Below are 21014 nucleotides of genomic sequence, written 5' to 3' on the forward strand. Positions count from 1 at the left end.
ATTGGCTTAAAAATTTACTTTATCAGCCCATAAAGGAAAAAATGGCGTCGCCGTTTGTAACGCCGCTTCTGATTGGCTGAGATGACGGCGTAATAATTTCATAGACAAAAGAGTCCCAAAATGAATTTTAAATGTTGAAGAGATTATCTTTAGTAAATTGAATTATAAGGATTAATTTGAATAGATTTTTTATGTTATGGAGATATAACACAAAAATCTGAGTGTACTCTCATCATAAACTGCTTTGCGGTTTATTTAGAGTACACTCAGATTTTTGTGTTATATCTCCATAACATAAAAAATCTATTCAAGTTAATCCTTAAGTAATGTAAATGATCAAAGAAGGAATTTCGATTTACCATATGAGTCGAAGAAAATAATACACTATACTGTAGGAGTCAAGGGAAGATAATTCAATATTGTATAGATGAGAGAAACTTCAATCTAGAGTAGGGGAACAGGGGAGATAATTCAATACTGATTTGTTTAGATGTAGGTGTAAAGGGGAAATAATTCAATATTAATTTGTATAGATGTAGAGTTAAAGGGGAGATAATTCAACATCGATTTGTATAGATGATCAGAGAAGGAACTTCCATACAGAGTAGGGGCCAAGGGGATATAACTCAATATTTTGTAGCAAATCAAAGGAGGTTATTCAAGTTTTCAAGCAAATCAAAGGAGATCATTCAAGTTTTCAAGCAAATCAAAGGAGATCATTCAAGTTTTCAAGCAAATCAAAGGAGATAATTGAAGTTTTCAAGCAAATCAAAGGAGATAATTCAAGTTTTCTTGCAAATCACTGGAGGTAAATAAATTCAGTGTAAAGTAGGGGTCTACAATATACCACAGATGTATGATTTTATCAGAGGGACACGATGCTGTCTCATGACACATTATAACTACTTACCTCGTCCTGGGGGAGAGTAAGAAATAGCTCAATAAGTTACACAGAATATAGGATATATGTACAACATGGTGAATACAAGCATTGATAAAATGATGTGAAAAGTCGAGAGAACATAGTACACTGTGATTTACATATCACACATAATATATATATATATATATGTGATATATAGGTGCTGTGTCATAATAGACACGTGTATAAAAATATTGTACATGAATATGCAAATATCAAGAAGATGATGTGACTTTCCTGTTTTTGTTTTATCATTTGTCACATGTGCTGACAATGAAAATTCCAAAAAGAAGCAAGAAAGATTTAAAGACTCACAGTATTTGCCATGGTAACAAGTTCTGGACGATACTTCAGGAACAGCTTGACCACATCCGAGTGGTCATTTTCTGCAGCCAGATGGAGTGGAGTCTGACCATGCTAAAAAACAGAACATAAAAGTGTTGATCAAAATACAAATCATAATGATCATGCATTCAATAGCTTTGTTGTATAAAATAGACTTTTTTACCATCAATCTAATTAAAATTAAACTTGTAAATCCGCTCCGCTACGATGCTCTACGTTATGCTACAATACAAGATCGAACAACGCCCCGTTTGGGGTCACCTCAGCATTACCTTTGGTCTAGAATTGGAACATTTCGGGACATACTGTTAACTGTTTATACTTCCGAGAGACTCAACAACACCGAAGATTTCGTAGGCGAGATGCTGATTGGCTAACTACAAGGGTCATGCTGAGGTGACCTCTAAAGGGGAGTTGTTAGATTTTGTGTTGAAGCATAACGTAGAGGATCAAAGTGGAGCGGAATTATCTACAATACTCTACCTATTGATAAAGAACAATTCAATAATTGAAGGACTAAGCACATGTTAGTTTTCCATACTTACAACATCTGTAGCATTAGCATCGGCCTTCATCTTGAGCAGTGTACTACACACCTCCATCTGGCCGTTCTGAGCTGCATAGTGTAGTGGAGTCCTTTTGGCCTGTAAAATTATAAATCATATGACGTCAGGATTGATAATATCTCAGAAACACAAATGACAAAGGAAGAAAATTTGTACCCTATCTTGGGCCCCGAACTCATAATCTTATAATTTTGTGAACCTGCTTGCTCGTCAACTTTGATGGTTAATACAAGATGTACCTCATAGACATTTGGCCCTGGAGGTAGGACTCCCATTGTATGATAGTAAATGGTGACTAAATTTGGGATCTTATCTTCTTGTTTCTTCTTAAATGATTTTCTTCACTATGACATCTCTCTTGACACTGTTTTTCCAATGGAAGACATAGCCAAAAAGATAATTTTAATACATGTTGTTTGTGTTTCCCACAGGAAAAAAAGGGCATGGTGCTCAGTTTTGAAAAGGGCAACTTGTCAAAATAAGACTTACCAGAGACAGAGCGTCGATGGTGGCTCCATGCGTCTCCAGCAGTAGCTTCACCAGTTGGTTGAATCCATTCTGAGCTGCCAGATGCAGTGGTGTGACACCCAGCTTTGATTTTGCATTAACAAAAGCTTTGTGCCACAGAAGGACATCGGCAACAAGGTCATGGCCATTCTCAGCTGCAAGGTGGAGAGCTGCCTTCCCATGATGCTGCAAAACAAGAATTCAGAAATTATCTACTGACATCATTTTGAATTTTACATCAAAGCCAACAGGGAACAATGACATTATAAGTAACAACAATTTAATTTTTTGAAATTTAAAAAAAAGAACAAAATATACATCCAACGTTTATCATTGAGATTATAAAATGACAACCTTCAAAGTTAATCACATTTACATATGAAAAATAACAATACAACTGTATGTGAATTTTAGTTTGAATTTTAACATACCTCATCAAACACATCTACCCTGGCGTGATTCTGGAGGAGAATTTTGACAATCTGAAGATGACCTTGTTCACTGGCTACCAACAAGGGAGACCACCCATTCTGTAACAAGTCAGGGGTCAAATGTCAATCAGACACAAACCTGTTACAAATAGCTTTAATCACTAATTTCTAACTCAGTAAATTTGCATGTTTTAAGAATATTTGAGTATTTGGTAATAATATGAAAATTTTTGATCTATTAAAGATGCTCCACCGCCGGCGAATGGTATTTGTTCTCTATCAAAAAAAGGAGCAGACAAATTAGTATTTTTCTTTGGTTACGACAGTTACTTACTTAAATTTACACCATTACCACCTTTGAAAAGTTTGAGCTTCTTATCTTCAAGATAAAAGTATTAAAAATAATTGATGGTGTCCCGAAAAAGTTCCATGGCACTATGCCCTATATTGAATTAAGTACTGACTGTACATGCACCAAAACAAAATGAATTATTTCATACATATTTTTTTGTGTTAATTAGACATATATAAAAACGATTATACATCAGCTATCGTTAAAATGATAGGTATGTTTTATGCTCTGTTGGTGGTGAACATCTTTAAGAACACAGAATTTCTCAAGATTGCTTGCATGGTATCAAAAAAGTCCTCAACTCTCTCAAATTTTGCTTTCTTGTCAATCACAATGTTGACAACGCAATCACCAGATGATTCGATATTGACCACATGGCCATGTGATGTTGGAGTACATTAAAATATCATTCTTGTAAATTTTATATATGAACTTTGACCTTGATTGACCTACTTTTGATTGGGTATTGACCGCAGACTGGACACTAGTTTTGATATTTTTCACGATTTCCATGAGGATGTCTTCATTTCCTGACCTAGCACTGTAGTGTAGTGGTGATTCATGAGTCTGAAACAAGAAATATATTATCATGCATCATAAGTGATGAGATCGCTAGGTAATACATTATATGGTGGTAGATCTGTTACCATAGTGATGAACTCACCAGTTTGGTCTGTGTGTTAGTATCCCCATCGTACTGTAATAGTAATCTGGTGATGTCTGTATCCTCAAACTCACTGTGGGCCATGTTCTTAGTGAGCTCAGCCACATAGTGTACAGAGGTCTCCCCCTCCTGTAATCAGAAAGTAAACATGTTCTTAGTGAGCTCAGCCACATAGTGTACAGAGGTCTCCCCCTCCTGTAATAGTAAATATGTTCTTAGTGAGCTCAGCTACATAGTGAACAGAGGTCTCCCCCTCCTGTAATTAGAAAATAACATGTTCTTAGTGAGCTCAGCCACATAGTGTACAGAGGTCTCCCCCTCCTGTAATAGTAAATATGTTCTTAGTGAGCTCAGCTACATAGTGAACAGAGGTCTCCCCCTCCTGTAATTAGAAAGTAACATGTTCTTAGTGAGCTCAGCCACATAGTGTACAGAGGTCTCCCCCTCCTGTAATCAGAAAGTAAACATGTTCTTAGTGAGCTCAGCCACATAGTGTACAGAGGTCTCCCCCTCCTGTAATCAGAAAGTAAACATGTTCTTAGTGAGCTCAGCCACATAGTGTACAGAAGTCTCCTCCTCCTGTAATTAGAAAGTGAACATATTTTTAGTGAGCTCAGCCACATAGTGTACAGAGGTCACTCCCTCCTGTAATTAGAAAGTGAACATATTTTTAGTGAGCTCAGCCACAAAGTGTACAGAGGTCTCTCCCTCCTGTAATCAGAAAGTAAATATGTTCTTAGTGAGCTAAGCCACATAGTGTACAGAGGTCTCCCCTCCTGTAATCAGAAAGTGAACATGTTCTTAGTGAGCTCAGCCACATAGTGTACAGAGGTCTCCCCCTCCTGTAATCAGAAAGTGAACATGTTCTTAGTGAGCTCAGCCACATAGTGTACAGAAGTCTCCTCCTCCTGTAATTAGAAAGTGAACATATTTTTAGTGAGCTCAGCCACATAGTGTACAGAGGTCACTCCCTCCTGTAATTAGAAAGTGAACATATTTTTAGTGAGCTCAGCCACAAAGTGTACAGAGGTCACTCCCTCCTGTAATCAGAAAGTAAATATGTTCTTAGTGAGCTAAGCCACATAGTGTACAGAGGTCTCCCCCTCCTGTAATCAGAAAGTAAACAAAACATGTTCTAAGTGAGCTCAGCCACATAGTGTACAGAGGTCTCCCCCTCCTGTAATCAGAAAGTAAACATGTTCTTAGTGAGCTCAGCCACAAAGTGTACAGAGGTCACTCCCTCCTGTAATTAGAAAGTGAACATATTTTTGAGTGAGCTCAGTCTCCACAAAGTGTACAGAGGTCACTCTCTCCTGTAATTAGAAAGTGAACATATTTTTAGTGAGCTCAGCCACAAAGTGTACAGAGGTCACTCCCTCCTGTAATAGTAAACATTTTTAGTTCAAGTGTACAGAGTAATGAAAGCTCAGCCACATAGTGTACAGAGGTCTCCCCCTCCTGTAATCAGAAAGTAAATATGTTCTTAGTGAGCTCAGCCACATAGTGTACAGAGGTCTCCCCTCCTGTAATCAGAAAGTAAATATGCCACATTGTACAGAGGTCTCCCCTCCTGTAATCAGAAAGTAAATATGTTCTTAGTGAGCTCAGACACATAGTGTACAGAGGTCTCTCCCTCCTGTAATCAGAAAGTGAACATGTTCTTAGTGAGCTCTGCCACATAGTGTACAGAGGTCTCCCCCTCCTGTAATCAGAAAGTAAACATGTTCTTAGTGAGCTCAGACACATAGTGTACAGAGGTCTCCCCTCCCAGTTATCATGCAGTGTGAAAATCAACCACAGCACTTTTACAAGATGTCATTATATCAGACCATCAAGATAATATGTAGAGCATTCTAAGAAATATGTTGATATTTTACACAGAAAATGATAATGCATATCCTAGCCATCGTAGTTTTAAACTTAATCAAGTAATGAAACAGCTAAATTATATTGTTACCATCATTTTAAAGAGATTTTGTGGATGGTATTGAATATTCAGTTATGAGGAATGAAGTTGATTGATAAATACAAGTATAAATGGTATCCCAACATTGCAGATGTGGAACTCACCCAGTTGTGTTGATTAACCAACATAACAGCGTCAATTCGTGACTTGTGTTTTGTGACGTAGAGCAGGAGTTCCTTGGTAACCTCAAGATGGCAGTGCCGCACCGCTACATGGAGAGGTGTCTCACCAACCTTTACAAAAAAATAAAATCTTAATCTTATACTTCCTAGACATTTGAAAGATAATAGACAAAGAATTGTACCACCAAGATTTTGACCTTGAACTTTACTGTGAATAGCCTTACTTTTGTGTCTGATGGAATGTTTTGACAATGACCTTGACCATTTACATGTTTTTGTAACTGAAGTTTTTCTACTGAATTGACTTTAACCTTGTATTGTCCACCATGCCTGACTTTGATATTTTACTGAAATAACCTTGACCTTGAATACCCATATTACTGACCTTGACTTTGTTTACTAGTATTACTTTGACCTTGAATACCTGTATTACTGACCTTGGATTGTTGTGTTGGGTTACCTCCCTCCTCCAGTAAGGCGATCACCATTTTCAGCTGGCCGTATCTAGCGGCGATATGCATGGCAGTCTCTCCATTCTGTAAGTATAGTACATTGACCAAATATTCAAATACATCAATCTTGTTTGTAACAATTAAACTACTCTAATACTGAAACTTCTTACAGAATAATGTCTTAATGTAAGAATCAAATATCCATACGGTAATGGTACAAATTCTTAGCTTTTTCCTTTGAATAATAAAGTTTGACTTAACTAGAATTTTCTCTGTGATATGATAGCATTGGGAATGAAAGACATCTCATGTGTTTACCAACAGTATCTTAGTACAATAAATCCTGTCTTTGGCGAATTTCAACACAATCTGACCTCTGTATAAAGACCACCTGCTTAATTAGGCCATTTATATAGGGTCCCAAATGGACATTTGTAACACATTTTGACCTGTGTATTAAGACAACCTGGCTATAAATACATTTTTTTTTGTCACTTGGGTGGTCTTTATAGGCAGGTTTGCTGTATATTAAAAAGAAACATTCATGATACCAGAGATTATCAATAAATTACACTTGGTAACAGGTATACTGAGGGTAGGTATGGTACAAACCTCCTGTGAGGAATTCACATTGGCTCCACTTTTCAATAACATTTCCCCACACTTTTCCCCCTCCTTGGTCCTCGCCGCTATGTGTAGAGGGGTCTCCTGGGCCTGATGGTGGCACAAAACAATTCATTAAATATATATCTTATTCTTATCTTATCAAATATTATATTTTCAAACTTTCCCAATGATCTAAATATACAATTGATATTTTAAATGAAAGGTAATGAATTCTTTCGAAGCTATCAATGACAAAGTTGTATTGAAGATAGAGTTAAAAATAAGTGTCCATTTTACATGCTATTAACAGCCAGGATCAATTTAGGATGCTCCAGTTTTAGATGGTGGAAAACCAGAATACCCAATGAAAAACTTCCAACCTGCAGGCCAGTAGTACCTAAATCACTCGGTCACTGCAGCCCCTGGAATGCTAAATATGTCTACATTAAATACGTTTTTTTACCTGTCCTCCTTTCAGCTCCACCTGTGCCCCAAACCCAAGCAGCATCTGTACGACCTGTGGTTTACAGCATTCTACGGCCAAGTGTAGAGGGGTGTAGCCATCCTACAACAGGTAAAGGCAAGGTCAAAGGTCAATAGAAATAATACTATTCTACTGGGTACTCTACAGCCAGGTGTAGAGGGGTGTAACAGTCCTACAACAGGTAAAGGCAAGGTCAAAGGTCAATAGAAATAATACAATTCTACAGGGTACTCTACAGCCAGGTGTAGAGGGGTGTAACAGTCCTACAACAGGTAAAGGCAAGGTCAAAGGTCAATAGAAATTAAAAATTCTACAGGGTACTCTAGAGCCAGGTGTAGAGGGGTGTAACCGTCGTACAACAGGTAAAGGCAAGGTCAAAGGTCAATAGAAATAATACAATTCTACAGAGTACTCTAGAGTCAGGTGTAGAGGGGTGTAACAGTCCTACAACAGGTAAAGGCAAGGTCAAAGGTCAATAGAAATAATACAATTCTACAGGGTACTCTAGAGTCAGGTGTAGAGGGGTGTAACAGTCCTACAACAGGTAAAGGCAAGGTCAAAGGTCAATAGAAATAATACAATTCTTCAGGGTAGTCTACAGTCAGGTGTAGAGGGGTGTAGCCGTCCTACAACAGGTAAAGGCAAGGTCAAAGGTCAATAGAAATAATACAATTCTACTGGGTACTCTTCAGCTAGGTATAGAGGGGTGTAACCGTCGTACAACAGGTAAAGGCAAGGTCAATGGTCAATAGAAATAATAGAATTCTACAGGGTATTCTACAGCCAGATGTAGAGGGGTATAGCCGTCCTTCAACACGTAAAGGATAGTTAAAAGGTCAATAGAAATAATACAATTATACTGGGTAGTCTACAGCCAGGTGTAGAGAGATGTAAACATCTTACAACAGGTAAAGGCAAGGTCAAAGGTCAATAGAAATAATACAATTCTTCAGGGTAGTCTACAGCCAGGTGTAGAGGGGTTTAGCCGTCCTACAACAGGTAAAGGCAAGGTCAAAGTTAAATAGAAATATGACTCTTAACGTTCATTAAACTATGATGGCATATTCATGATTAACATTGAGTAGTTGCAAGAATAAACCGCAATAGGGTTCAATATCTAGGAGCTCCAGTTTATTAGATAACAATTAGAACATCTATCTTCACAGGGCTGTATATTGCTGATCGTCTCCTTAAGACTCCAGTTCCTTTCTATTGCTTCATTAATCTCCACTTTGGCTTTAAAAGCATTTCACCTTCATTTTGATGGATAAAGCTTAACTATGAAGATGTAAGCCCTTCATGCTTTACCTTTGTTTTAGAGTCCACAGAGGCACCTTTGGTCAATAAGGAACGGACAACATTGGTATGACCCTTCATGGCCGCTGCATGTAAACAAATGGCACCGGACTGAAAAGGGAAAATCACATAAATATATTTACACCAAATACAACAAGGTTACAGAGTTTCATAGACATGGCATCAACAATTTAAGCTCACAAGTATTTAAACAATCCAAACTTCGTGTTTTTCCTTCAATTTTATGCTTATCTTATATGACATCAATTCCAGGGCCTCCGCTACAAAATCTATCAACATCAGCCTGAAACTTTTCAGTAGCAAACAAATAAACAAATACAACATCCGCTCAGAGCAGTCAGTTGTCCCTAGTCCCATTTGATTTGTGCTCTTCTCAGAAAAGAAGACTTCCTACCAGATTGTCTAGCTCCTAGACAGAAGAGGCTTCCAGAAGACAAGCTATAAATCAAGGAATCTGAGAAGTTATACCCCATCTGAGAAATTATACCCCATCTGAGAAGTTATACCCCATCTGGAAAGTTATACCCCATCTGAGAAGTTATACCCTAAAAGTTGAAGACAGCAAATCATGTTTGGCTCTGTAAACATGGATTACCTTATTTGGCATGTGGAGAGGTACACCCTTTCTGAGGAAGGCGAGGGCAGTCTCGGGGTGGCCATATTGGGAGGCGATGTGCATCAGCGTACTGCCGTCCTTGGTGCGGGCTGAAATTGACGCCTTACATTTGTCTACTAATAGGTCAACCACGTTTGTATGGCCACGCTCTGCTGCAATGTGCACTGGACCACGATCAAACTGAAAAAAGGATGAAAATATTCATTATTATTGTGAATAACATTTAACATGATCTTATACTTGTTTTAAAAATGATTTAATGGTAGGTAATCTTTAGAACATTGGAGTTACCCAGGATCATCTGGGATTTATAAACACAGTACCTCCTTGGCCAGTGTGCGATACAGTAACACAATTATTCTTGACCAAGCCATATGGAAATCAATTCAATGACCAGACTAGAATAGGTATGGGGTTACATTCCTAACACTACAAGTATTTTTTACTGGGAACTCTGGTCTCCACCCTCATAAAAATAAAGCTCGAAGGGATCTTGGTGCCCACCAAAGAATGATCTACGTCTGACAATGGAAAGATGGATCTTTTCTCTGCTTTTCAAACTTTTACTACAAACTTCATATAAAATTTGAGAAAGATCCTTTCATTACTTACTGAGATATATATGGCAGTCACAAACTTCAATTATCAAAATCCAAGATGGCTACCTGTTGGCCATCTTGTTCAGCAATTGGTCCCAAAATGCAATATATATGCACAACTAAGGTCCTAGGGGAACCTAAACATGAAATTTGAGACAGATCGTTTCAGTACTTTCAGAGAAATAGCATTAACAAACTTCAATAATCAAATTCAAAGATGGCGGCCTATCGGCCATCTTTTCCACCGAATGGTCTGAAAATGCAATATGCACAACTAGGGACCTAGGGGAACCTGCACATGAAATTTGAGACAGATTATTTCAGTACTTTCTGAGAAATAGTGGTAATAAAACTTCAATTACCAAAATCCAAGATGGCTGCCTGTTAGCCATCTTGTTCACCGATCGGTCCCAATATGCAATATGCACAACTAGGGACCTAGAGGAACCTACAAATACAATTTGAGACAGATCCTTTCAGTACTTTCTAAGAAATAGCGGTAACAAATTTCAACTATCAAAATCCAAGATGGCGGCCTGTCGGCCATCTTGTTCACCGATCAGTCCGAAAATGCTGTATGCACAACAAGACCTCTAGAGGAACATGCACATGAAATTTGTGACATATCCCTTCATTACTTTCTGAGAAATAGCGGTAACAAACTTTAACTATCAAAATCCAAGATGGCTGCCTGGCGGCCATCTTGTTGACCGATCGGTCCCAAAATGCAATATGCACAACTAGGGACCTAGGGTAACCTGCATACGAAATTTGAGACAGAAATCCCTTCATATACTTTCTGAGAAATAGCGGTAACAAACTTCAATTGTCAAAATCCAAGATGGCGGCCTGGTGGCCATCTTGTTGTCTGATCGGTCCAAAAATGCAATATGCACAACTAGGGCCCTAGGGGAACCTGCACATGAAATTTGAGACAGATCCCTTCAGTACTTTCTGAGAAATAGCGGTAACAAACTTTAACTATCAAAATCCAAGATGGCTGCCTGGCAGCCATTTTGTTGACCGATCAGTCCCAAAATGCAATATGCACAACTAGGGCCCTAGGGGAACCTGCACATGAAATTTGAGACAGATCCCTTCAGTACTTTTTGAGAAATAGCGGTAACAAACTTTAACTATCAAAATCCAAGATGGCTGCCTGGCGGCCATCTTGTTGACCGATTGGTCCCAAAATGCAATATGCACAACTAGGGCCCTAGGGGAACCTACATATCAAATTTGAAAAAGATCCCTTTAGTACTTTCTGAGAAGTAGCGGTAACAAGAATTGTTAACGGACGGACGGACGGACGGACGACGGACCACGGACGAAAGGCGATTTGAATAGCCCACCATCTGATGATGGTGGGCTAAAAATAAAGCTCGAAGCAAACTTTACTCAGGTGGCTAACAATCTACAAAATTTAATATATTTTTTTTCAATTGGTTTAAAACAAAATGAATTATCATGTAACAGGAGATGAAAAGTAATGTACTAGACAAGACTGACATCAAATGGGGGGTCAGATAGCGCCAATATAGTGATAGCATCCATATTGGCTTTAGATATTGGTCAAACAATGGATTGATTGTCCCTGCTACACTTGATGTCTGTAACCAGACACCTGTAGAATTGTATCATATATCCTATTCCCCTAAGTATCACCTATCTGACATGATATATCATCAATATTTGATAATAAAATCGAATGACAAACAGGCACTAATTATAAAAAACCATTCAGCAAACACTGATTTTGACATTTTCATTGGCCATTGGTTCAGTACCGAATAAAAGTTTTTTGTTTGGATGAAGAACATAAAATTAATACACTAAATCGCTTCGTCACATTGCCATTAATTATGTATATTTCATTGCTAGCAACTTCCAGAACCCATGTGTCACATTGTTACCATGGCAACAATGCATCAATAAAAATATGTCGGTGAGGATTTTCTGTTTTATTCTTCTTCATTATTACAAAAAAAAAAAACAAAAAAAAAAACTATTTAATAAAGACTACATTTACTTAAAAAAAATTATTCAGAATTTTTTTTTTACATTTTCTGACTTCCGACAATAAGAATTTTTGACAATAAAATTGTTAAGTCACTGTATTATACAGCAGTAGCGAAAATATATTTATCAAATCAATAATCCTATTTCCGACAGTTTTTGCTTTCCTTAGCTGCACATTGACTGCAAATAACTATTCCATTATTTTTAAAAGCGTTGATTTCCAGTTCCAAAGACATATTTCTGTTCTGTTTGTCTGACATACAGTGAAGTGTTTGGTAAGGACGTCATAGTCTTTGTGTGGCCTTCAAAATCTCACAAGACTAAGTGGTCTCCAATTAAAAACTACCTGTATCTGCAATGTAGGCGTGTCAGGTACTCTATGTGATGTTGTCACCATTACTCAACAAAATAATGAATAGCTTGTAGATAGCACTGATCAATGTTAATCAATAAGGTTTTTGCATTTCAACAAAAAATATGGATCTTCATGGCCATAACTGCTGTGTAACAAAGATTTCTGTCATTGTTGCTGTGCATTGACCAGAATAATAATGTTCCAAGATTACCAGGCATGCATGCCCAACCTGATATTGCAATCATGTCCCACTAGATATTGCCAGAATCCTCAGGGTCATCTTGACGATTAAACATCTCAAAAATGAGGAAAATAACAAGCAATACATTGTCTATGGGAATTATATGAGATGTGTATACCTCAGTCCCAAAGTAGTTTTACGAAAATGAATCCAGATATTTCTTAATGTATTACTCTTTATACTCCAGATTTCCCTTTAACCACAAACCTAAATATGATATTGATGAAACAACCTTATTCATGGACCCAAAGTTAATGTTTTAAAAAAACCAATGGGATATTGTTCCTTAATAATGTTCAAAGATAAGCACAAGTATCATACATGAAGCTCACAGGTTTAGTTAAAAAAACCTTATACAACAGATATTGTCCCTTCTTGAACTCAAAGATAACGCTCAATTTGACAAAAACATGCAGATTTTGTTCCTACGTGAGCCAAGGTAATGCCCCAAAACAACTAGGTATTGTTTATGGAAACTCAAGGTAATGGTCCATAACACTAGGTATTGTTCATAGAACCTCAAGGAAGTGGCAAAAAAGAACTAGGTATTCTTCATGGAACCTCAAGGTAATGCCCAAAAACAACTAGGTATTGTTTATGGCAACTCAAGGTAATGGTCCATAACACTAGGTATTGTTCATAGAACCTCAAGGAAGTGGCAAAAAAGAACTAGGTATTCTTCATGGCAACTCAAGGTGATGCCCAAAACAACTAGGTATTGTTCATGGAACCTCAAGGTAATGGCCAAAACAACTAGGTATTGTTCATGGAACCTCAAGGTAATGCCCAAAAACAACTAGGTATTCTTCATGGAACCTCAAGGTAATGCCCAAAAACAACTAGGTATTGTTCATGGCAACTCAAGGTAATGCCCAAAAACAACTAGGTATTGTTCATGGAACCTCAAGGTAATGCCCAAAAACAACTAGGTATTGTTCATGGAACCTCAAGGTAATGCCCAAAAACAACTAGGTATTGTTCATGGAACCTCAAGGTAATGCCCAAAAACAACTAGGTATTGTTCATGGAACCTCAAGGTAATGCCCAAAAACAACTAGGTATTGTTCATGGAACCTCAAGGTAATGCCCAAAAACAACTAGGTATTGTTCATGGAACCTCAAGGTAATGCCCAAAAACAACTAGGTATTGTTCATGGAACCTCAAGGTAATGCCCAAAAACAACTAGGTATTGTTCATGGAACCTCAAGGTAATGCCCAAAAACAACTAGGTATTGTTCATGGAACCTCAAGGTTTATGCCCCTTACACAACAGATATTGATCCCTGAGACCTCCTGATTACCTTGTCTGTTAGGTTGGGGTTAGCCTTCATCTGGTACAAGTACTTCACCATGGCTTCATCCCCTTCCCACGAGGCTATGTGTAGAGGGGTCTGTTTCTCATGCTGTCAGAAATAATTAAACATAATTAGTGATAGTAATTTTTAATCAGTAAAATAATAACTTTAATTGTCATCACATTCTTATATACTTATCTGTAGCTTAGAAATGTTGAGTAATTAAGTTATTTGCATATTTTAAAACATTCTATAATTTTCATGAATATGTATTGTATTTGTGATGATGGAAATGAATTTGTCTTTAAGATAATCCTCTAAAGCATTGTTCTTGTAGGTGTTATAGTGAATGTATAAGGTTACCTAATGCTAGGTTTACACTATGTTCCCGGCGACCACGGTAGCCCCGTTTTCCCAAAACGTGGTGCGCCGTTGAATTTTGGCTATTTTTGTTTCCGTATTCAAGTTGAGCTAGGTCTTGTGAAGTTTTGCCACGGTCTTTTACGGATTACGTGGTGGACCGTGGATACAGGGGAAAGTGCTGTTCCCGGAGGTTAAAGGTACACTACGGCTTTAGCACGGTCTATCAAGGATAACACTACGTTCTCTCTAGTCCTGTTACGATCTGATGAGGTCTGCTACGTTTTACACGTTTTGATCAAGCTCCGATAAGTTTTTCACGGTCCGCCAAGGCTTACTAAGGATGAAAGCTTGATTACGGGCTTTTTTGGAGCAAATGAAACAATATTTATTGCCGAAAATGTCATTTCAAACAAGTTTAGTTACAAAATGTGTTACAAGAAATATATAATTATTATAGCCAAGTGTTTCTACGCATTTTTTTTTTCTGTAATTGTTATCACTTAATCTGTCTTTTACAATAATAGGTTTCGTATAATTTGATGGTTTAAATGTGTTTGAAAATGACTATTTCTATCTATTAAAACAAATAATTCCAAAAAGTAGCAAAATGCACCAGGCAAGGCAATGATACTCTATCATACAATGCTAGCAACGTAATAGGACGTAACATGCCGTATTACATCGGGCTTTCCACCGCTACAAGCCGTGATGTGCCTTGACAGAACGCATCAAAACGGCTATCATCCACCTTGGCTTGCCGTTAAAACCTTGACAAACCGGCACAAAACGTGCAGTCAATCTGCATAAACCTTGGCAAAACGTGGAAAAAAACACAACAGAACGTCACAAAACTTGAAATCACCGTGAGATTCCCGGGAACGTGCTTGCTGCCCGTTCCACCACGGACCGTCTGGACGTTTTGTTACGGCCTCGTACGCACTGTTACGTTTTGTTACGTCAATGCCGTTTTATTACGTCCTGTGGCGTTCACCATCTGTACCATGACTGCCGTGGCAAATTTTTTGACAGTTTAAAAATCTGACACTGCATCCACGGTAATCACGACCGCTCACGTTTGTCTATCACGTCCTTCTGCGTTGTCTCACGTTGTCTCGCGGTCACCACGTTTTGTCCACGGTGGTCTGAAACGGGGCTGCCGTGGCCGCCGGGAACATAGTGTAAACCTAGCATTACCTGGGCCATATATTGAAAAATATTCTTTTGTCAAGTGGTAGAGAAGTGTTAGGTTTCATACTTATGGCTAAGAATATGCATGCTAAATTTTCAATATTCCTTCTTTTTAATTAGGCATTTTCCATTTATTTTTCAGAAGGTGGGTGACACTTTTCTCTGATATTTCCTATTTAAGACAAAACAGACATATATAATAGAAAGCTTACATTCATGTAGTCTACAGGTGCACCAGAATCAACCAACATCTTGGCAAAATCTAAGTCTCGGCGTCGACACGAGATGTGGAGCACCGTATCCCCATTATCCTGAAGCAAAATAAAACGGTCATTCAGGCTACAAAGATACACAAGTTTTCTCCTGGGTATGGAAAATATACGGCGGATACCTTGGTAGATAGTCATTAAACAGAATGCAGGCAAGAAAACAATATTCAGTTCCTCAAGAAAAATAATATAACTACATGTTCAAGATACCAACCAGGCCAATTCCATCTTTGCATATTACAGAGTTAGCTCCTTTGCGGGTAGGTATCGATTGTTACGTCATTATTTTGTGAGCGCAATTCACGTCATTTTCTCCGAAAGGTATGACATTACGCTCGCAAAAACATGACGTCACAATCAATACCTACCCACAAGTGCAGATAACTCTGTAATATGCAAATCCGGAATACATTAAATGCTTTTGGAACTCATGTCATAAAAGTTTCATATGCAATCATGGATGTTTTCTGTTATTTGTATGCTAAAGCAACAAAGTCAAAACCAAATAAGTGAAAATTGCAATATTAATGATGCAGAAAAATGTACAAAAATGGTAGCTTGGCATGGACTGACAACTTGTTTTTCACCTATGGCACTGTTAATTTAATAAACTTTTGAAATTACCAGTCTTTATCCTACGTAGTACTGACAATTATAACTGGTTTATACCTTTCTTTGCATCTTGAGCTGTTGGTCAGCATGTTGGTATAACAATTCCTTACATACTGCTACATTGCCAGCCTCCGCAGCCAGAAACAAGGGTATGGCTCCATTCTGGAAGAGGAATTCAATTAGAAACAGTTGTAAGTTACAAATAGGGAGTGGCTCCATTCTGGGAAAGAAGTACAATTAGAAACAGTTTTAAGTTACAACTAGGGTGTGACTGTATACTGGGATGGGAGTACAATTAGAAACAGTTTTAAGTTACAATTAGGGTGTGACTGTATACTGGGATGGGAGTACAATCAGAAACAGTTATAAGATACAAATAGGGTGTGGCTCTATACTGGGATGGGAGTACAATTAGAAACAGTTTTAAGTTACAAATAGGGTGTGGCTCTATACTGGGATGGGGGTACAATCAGAAACAGTTATAAATTACAAATAGGGTGTGGCTCTATTCTGGGATGGGAGTACAATCAGAAACTGGTAAAATTATCAAAAGGGTATGATTCCATTCTAGAATAACAGAACAATCATAAACAGTAATAAAAAACAATGGAGTATTTCTCCATTCTGGTATAAAGTATAATCAGAGACAGGTACAAATTATCAATAGAGTATGGCTCCATTCTGGGATAAGATAGTCAAAATATAAGTAGGGTATGGCTTCATTCTGGGATAGAAGTACAATTAGAAACAGGTGCAGATTATCAATAGTCTATGGCTCCATTCTGGGATGGAAGTACAAAATGCTGTGATAGAGGTACAATCAAAAATATGTAAAAAAAATATCAAGAGGGTATGGCTCCATTCTGGGATAGGAATACAATCAGAGGCAGGTGAACTTATCAAAAGGGTATTGCTCTAATCCAATAATATTAGACGTCGATATTGAGAAACTTCTGATGGGCAATACCGACAGGAAGCAATGATCAAAAGTGTCTCGTCGTGATGTACCTCTAACCTTGTTGGAGTAGGTACATGTATGACTCCACTGTGTGAGACAGCAGTTGCGCATGAAAATTGAAAATTAAATTAATGCGAATTTTTTTTTCGTCATTTCACTAGTTACCTATTTCTTAAATTTAATTTCTAAAGAGATGACTTCAAATTATAAAGTCACAGTTTACCTTGTCGGGATAAAGCCGGCCATCTTTGTTCGAAGCCTTGAGGAGAAGCTGGACTACGGTGACGGCACCACTGGTCCGAGCACACGCCATGTGTAGGGGTAACTGGCCTTTAGGCTGTCAATAACAAAATAAACATTTAACAATTAAAGTTGGTTTGGTGATTGGTTGATTTTATGTTAAGCATTCTAGTAACAGTATTTGTTAACTCTGGCTTCCCCATGTGCTGTACATGTATGTGTGGAATACCTGTGTGATTTGAGGAGTCTATGGTACATTTATGCCAATATTATAGTGCAGTCTTAAAGAAGCATACTGTCAAAGACAGCACACTAGGGCTGTTTTCGTTTATGCGGAACTACCGGTTCGACCGTTTGTAAAAGTCATTATTTCAAGTATAAATCCTGACGGACTACCAGTTTATGATTCAGGCCTGTGAGGGCTTTTTTTGAAGGCTCGCCTTAAAACAATATAAAATCACCAGGTCCGTCTTTATTTCATAAACGAACAACTAGGTCCAACCGATCAAACCAAATAATCGAAAATGGCCCTGGTAAAATTATACTGAAAACATGCAGGCAAACTAGTCGTCCTACTGATTTCCACCAGGGAGCAGAATTCATGCCAGAGTCTTCACTGAAGCGAGTGACTCCGGGCCAAAAGCAACTAGGAATTAAAAAGATCAGTTAATAAAAAGAAGATAAAATTTCAATTTTATTCTTCTTCATAACTTGTTTGTCCCTAAACTGTGACATTAACTTTACCGACCCCTAAAAGTCGATTTTTTTTATATCTTGATGTATTTAATGTTGTTTGACCTGTTTTTCAATATCAATAATTCACCCCACTTTCTGAGAAAGGCTGTTGCTAATGTAAACATTACAATTAGTTTAATAATAAACACTATCAAAGGCAACGGTATAGATAAAAGAAACCATAGACTATAATAATGACAAGACCATTGACTTATATCTGTCTGGCATTATTGTGTACGCTTGGTGTCATTTTAATTTGTTGATATTGATTTAACACTCGAATACATATTCTCTACTCAATTCCACAAAAAATCACCATTGACGCATGTTAGAGACATGCATATAGGTATAACCGATCTCCACCCTCACTCCGACCTTCACCTTCACTCCGACCTTCGCCTTAACATCCCCCCCCCCTTCCTGTACCAGTAATTGCTTGAATCCAAAGACTAACATAGAGACAATGCCATAGACCTATCCCTGTCTGCCATTAGTAGATAAGCTTTGTTTCATTTTAATTTATTGATATTAATTCAATACTCAAGCACATATTCTCTACTCAATTCATAAAAAGTCCCCATTGACGCATGCGAGAGACATACATTTGTACATGTATAACCGACCCCCACCCTCCCTCACTCACTCCCACCTACACCCCCACCCCACGTGTACTATAGTCATGTCAAGAACAAAGAAACAAGAAATTAATATACCATACAACAAAGTTCCAATTCACTATTCTTTGATTTTCAATACAACTATTGCTTAAATAATAACACATTTACCAATATACTATTGAGTCATTTACAAGTTTCAAATTATCTTTTATCGTACATATTTACTCCGTTACATGTAGCATAGCTGAGTAAATATCTAGGTTGCCCTTGTTGAGAAAGTAACACTAATTAGAAGGAATGTATCGATAGTGTAACGGTATACCTAACGCCTTTTACTTTTTAACAATGGATGGTGACTGAATATTTGCTGTCGAATGCTGTTGCTATAATTATCCCTTTAAGGGTTTTAAAAAAGTTTTTTAGTTTGTATAAAAATTGTAAATGAAATTTTTTTCTTAGATATGATATTTATTTACATTTTAATCCTCAGCTGAATATGTTCAAAAAGATGTTCAAATGTTTAAGTGTTCAGTATGGCCAAAGTAACTGAACATGCAATCTTGAATTCCTTACGATTAATAGCTAGATGTTAGATGTTCAATCAAGTTCATTAAACTAAAATGTAAATTGTTCCATAAATTCAACCCAATACAGCATGTTCGAAAATGTTGTGTTCAAAGAAAGTGTTCAACAAGGTCATGTCAACTTAATATATTTTGTGTTCAATAAAGAATTTTAAGGTCATGCATATGTAGTGTTTTTGAAGGTATACACAAAGCATGCAATGTGACTAATACGATTTAATCAGTTAAACAAACCGCGAGTTCAACAAGGAACACGCAGCTAATTGTGTTTTGTAATTAACATTTACTTAAAGTTATATGTGCCGTAACTGGCCGAAAATTTTGACATGTTATTTTTTCTTCAATTATCTATTTAAAACCATAAGTTTTAATGAATAAAGCTGTGAAAATCATTCAAATGGACAGACAAACATATATGATGTCTTATAAACGTTAGTTAGAACACACAGGTTATGCACTGTGAAATTCTTGTTTTTAAGCCTTATACATGTTTTGATGAAAACATACCTTCTGAAATCACTTTTCAATTATTAAGAATACTGTACAAATGTGAAATGAAATTGTAGACAATAATATGGCTTCATGGTCTGACCGTATGTACTCATTTCACTACACTGAAGATGTTAATATAATGATTTTTGGCAGTACTGCCAAAAATCATTTTCAGCTCTTATTTGTACATGTAAATTAAAACCTGTGAATTGAAAGTATTGTATTCTCAAAATTTTTAAGTGTTCAATTAAGCCTAGCAAAACAGCTAAGCATGTTGTGTGTTCAAAGAAGGTGCGCCTATTACTAAGAGTTTTGTTCAGCTGTTCAGCTTCTATTTCACAGTCAGACATACAAGTATGTAACAGGTCACTATACAATATATAGCCGACTGTTTTATGTGTTCAACAGTGTTTATACAGTTGAACATATCATGTGAATCAATTGTTCAATGAAGGTAATTACTATAGGCAAAGTAATAAAGTGGTCTGTCAATCTAAGTTAATTAAACAAATGTCGTTGATTTATCTGTTGAATAAGTGATTACTTTACTAAACATGACAGGACACATCGTTGTACCTTTTTCTGACTTGGAGAATCTGATACCGATACATTTTATAGGTGGGTGGATGGTTGGGCACACGGGCAATATTTCTTCACGTGAATTTCACGTGAACTGGGGCGAAAAAAGCGTGAATTCCACGTGACAATAATCACGTGAATTTCACGTGAAAGGTCAGTCACGTGAAGAAATATTGCCTAGTGTGTATCAATGCAGGTGAGCATGTACAGGTGCTTTTGAAAGGTAGAAAGCTACAAATGCAAAACATTGTCATGGTTGATAAAATTTTCACCACCACGTGATTTAAGATTGCCAATATTCATAGGATCTCAAAATTGAAGATGGTAAACAGTTTACGTGGGTTATATTTTTCTGGTTAACAGTGCTTTCACCGAGAATCACTCATTGTCAAAAACATGGTATCAATGGAGTCGTATGATGGTTTTGTGTAATCTGATCCTTTGATGTATTGATTTGGTCACCTGTGTATTGTCTGAAACAGGTTTCGATACTGAACTGTTGATTGTAATTATCCGT

At 37.3% G+C, this 21014-nt stretch overlaps 1 protein-coding gene across 2 annotated transcripts in view; it reads right to left on the reverse strand.

Moving 5' to 3' along the window:
* The window catches only part of LOC138324858 (serine/threonine-protein phosphatase 6 regulatory ankyrin repeat subunit B-like), a 65343-nt gene that overhangs the window by 15700 nt on the left and 28629 nt on the right, over positions 1–21014 (reverse strand). For both annotated transcript variants that reach the window (XM_069270058.1, XM_069270057.1), the window contains exons 4-19: positions 17474–17587; positions 16350–16454; positions 15624–15722; positions 13867–13968; positions 9330–9530; positions 8726–8824; positions 7397–7498; positions 6940–7041; positions 6313–6411; positions 5858–5986; positions 3788–3916; positions 3577–3690; positions 2772–2870; positions 2323–2526; positions 1813–1911; positions 1238–1339 (exon numbers count right to left, since the gene is read on the reverse strand). In XM_069270058.1, coding sequence (XP_069126159.1) covers positions 1238–1339; positions 1813–1911; positions 2323–2526; positions 2772–2870; positions 3577–3690; positions 3788–3916; positions 5858–5986; positions 6313–6411; positions 6940–7041; positions 7397–7498; positions 8726–8824; positions 9330–9530; positions 13867–13968; positions 15624–15722; positions 16350–16454; positions 17474–17587 — 1899 coding nt within the window. The remainder of the gene's footprint in view (positions 1–1237; positions 1340–1812; positions 1912–2322; positions 2527–2771; positions 2871–3576; positions 3691–3787; positions 3917–5857; positions 5987–6312; positions 6412–6939; positions 7042–7396; positions 7499–8725; positions 8825–9329; positions 9531–13866; positions 13969–15623; positions 15723–16349; positions 16455–17473; positions 17588–21014) is intronic.

The sequence above is a fragment of the Argopecten irradians genome, chromosome 6 (assembly GCF_041381155.1).
Source record: "Argopecten irradians isolate NY chromosome 6, Ai_NY, whole genome shotgun sequence".
NCBI classification, from domain to species: domain Eukaryota; kingdom Metazoa; phylum Mollusca; class Bivalvia; order Pectinida; family Pectinidae; genus Argopecten; species Argopecten irradians.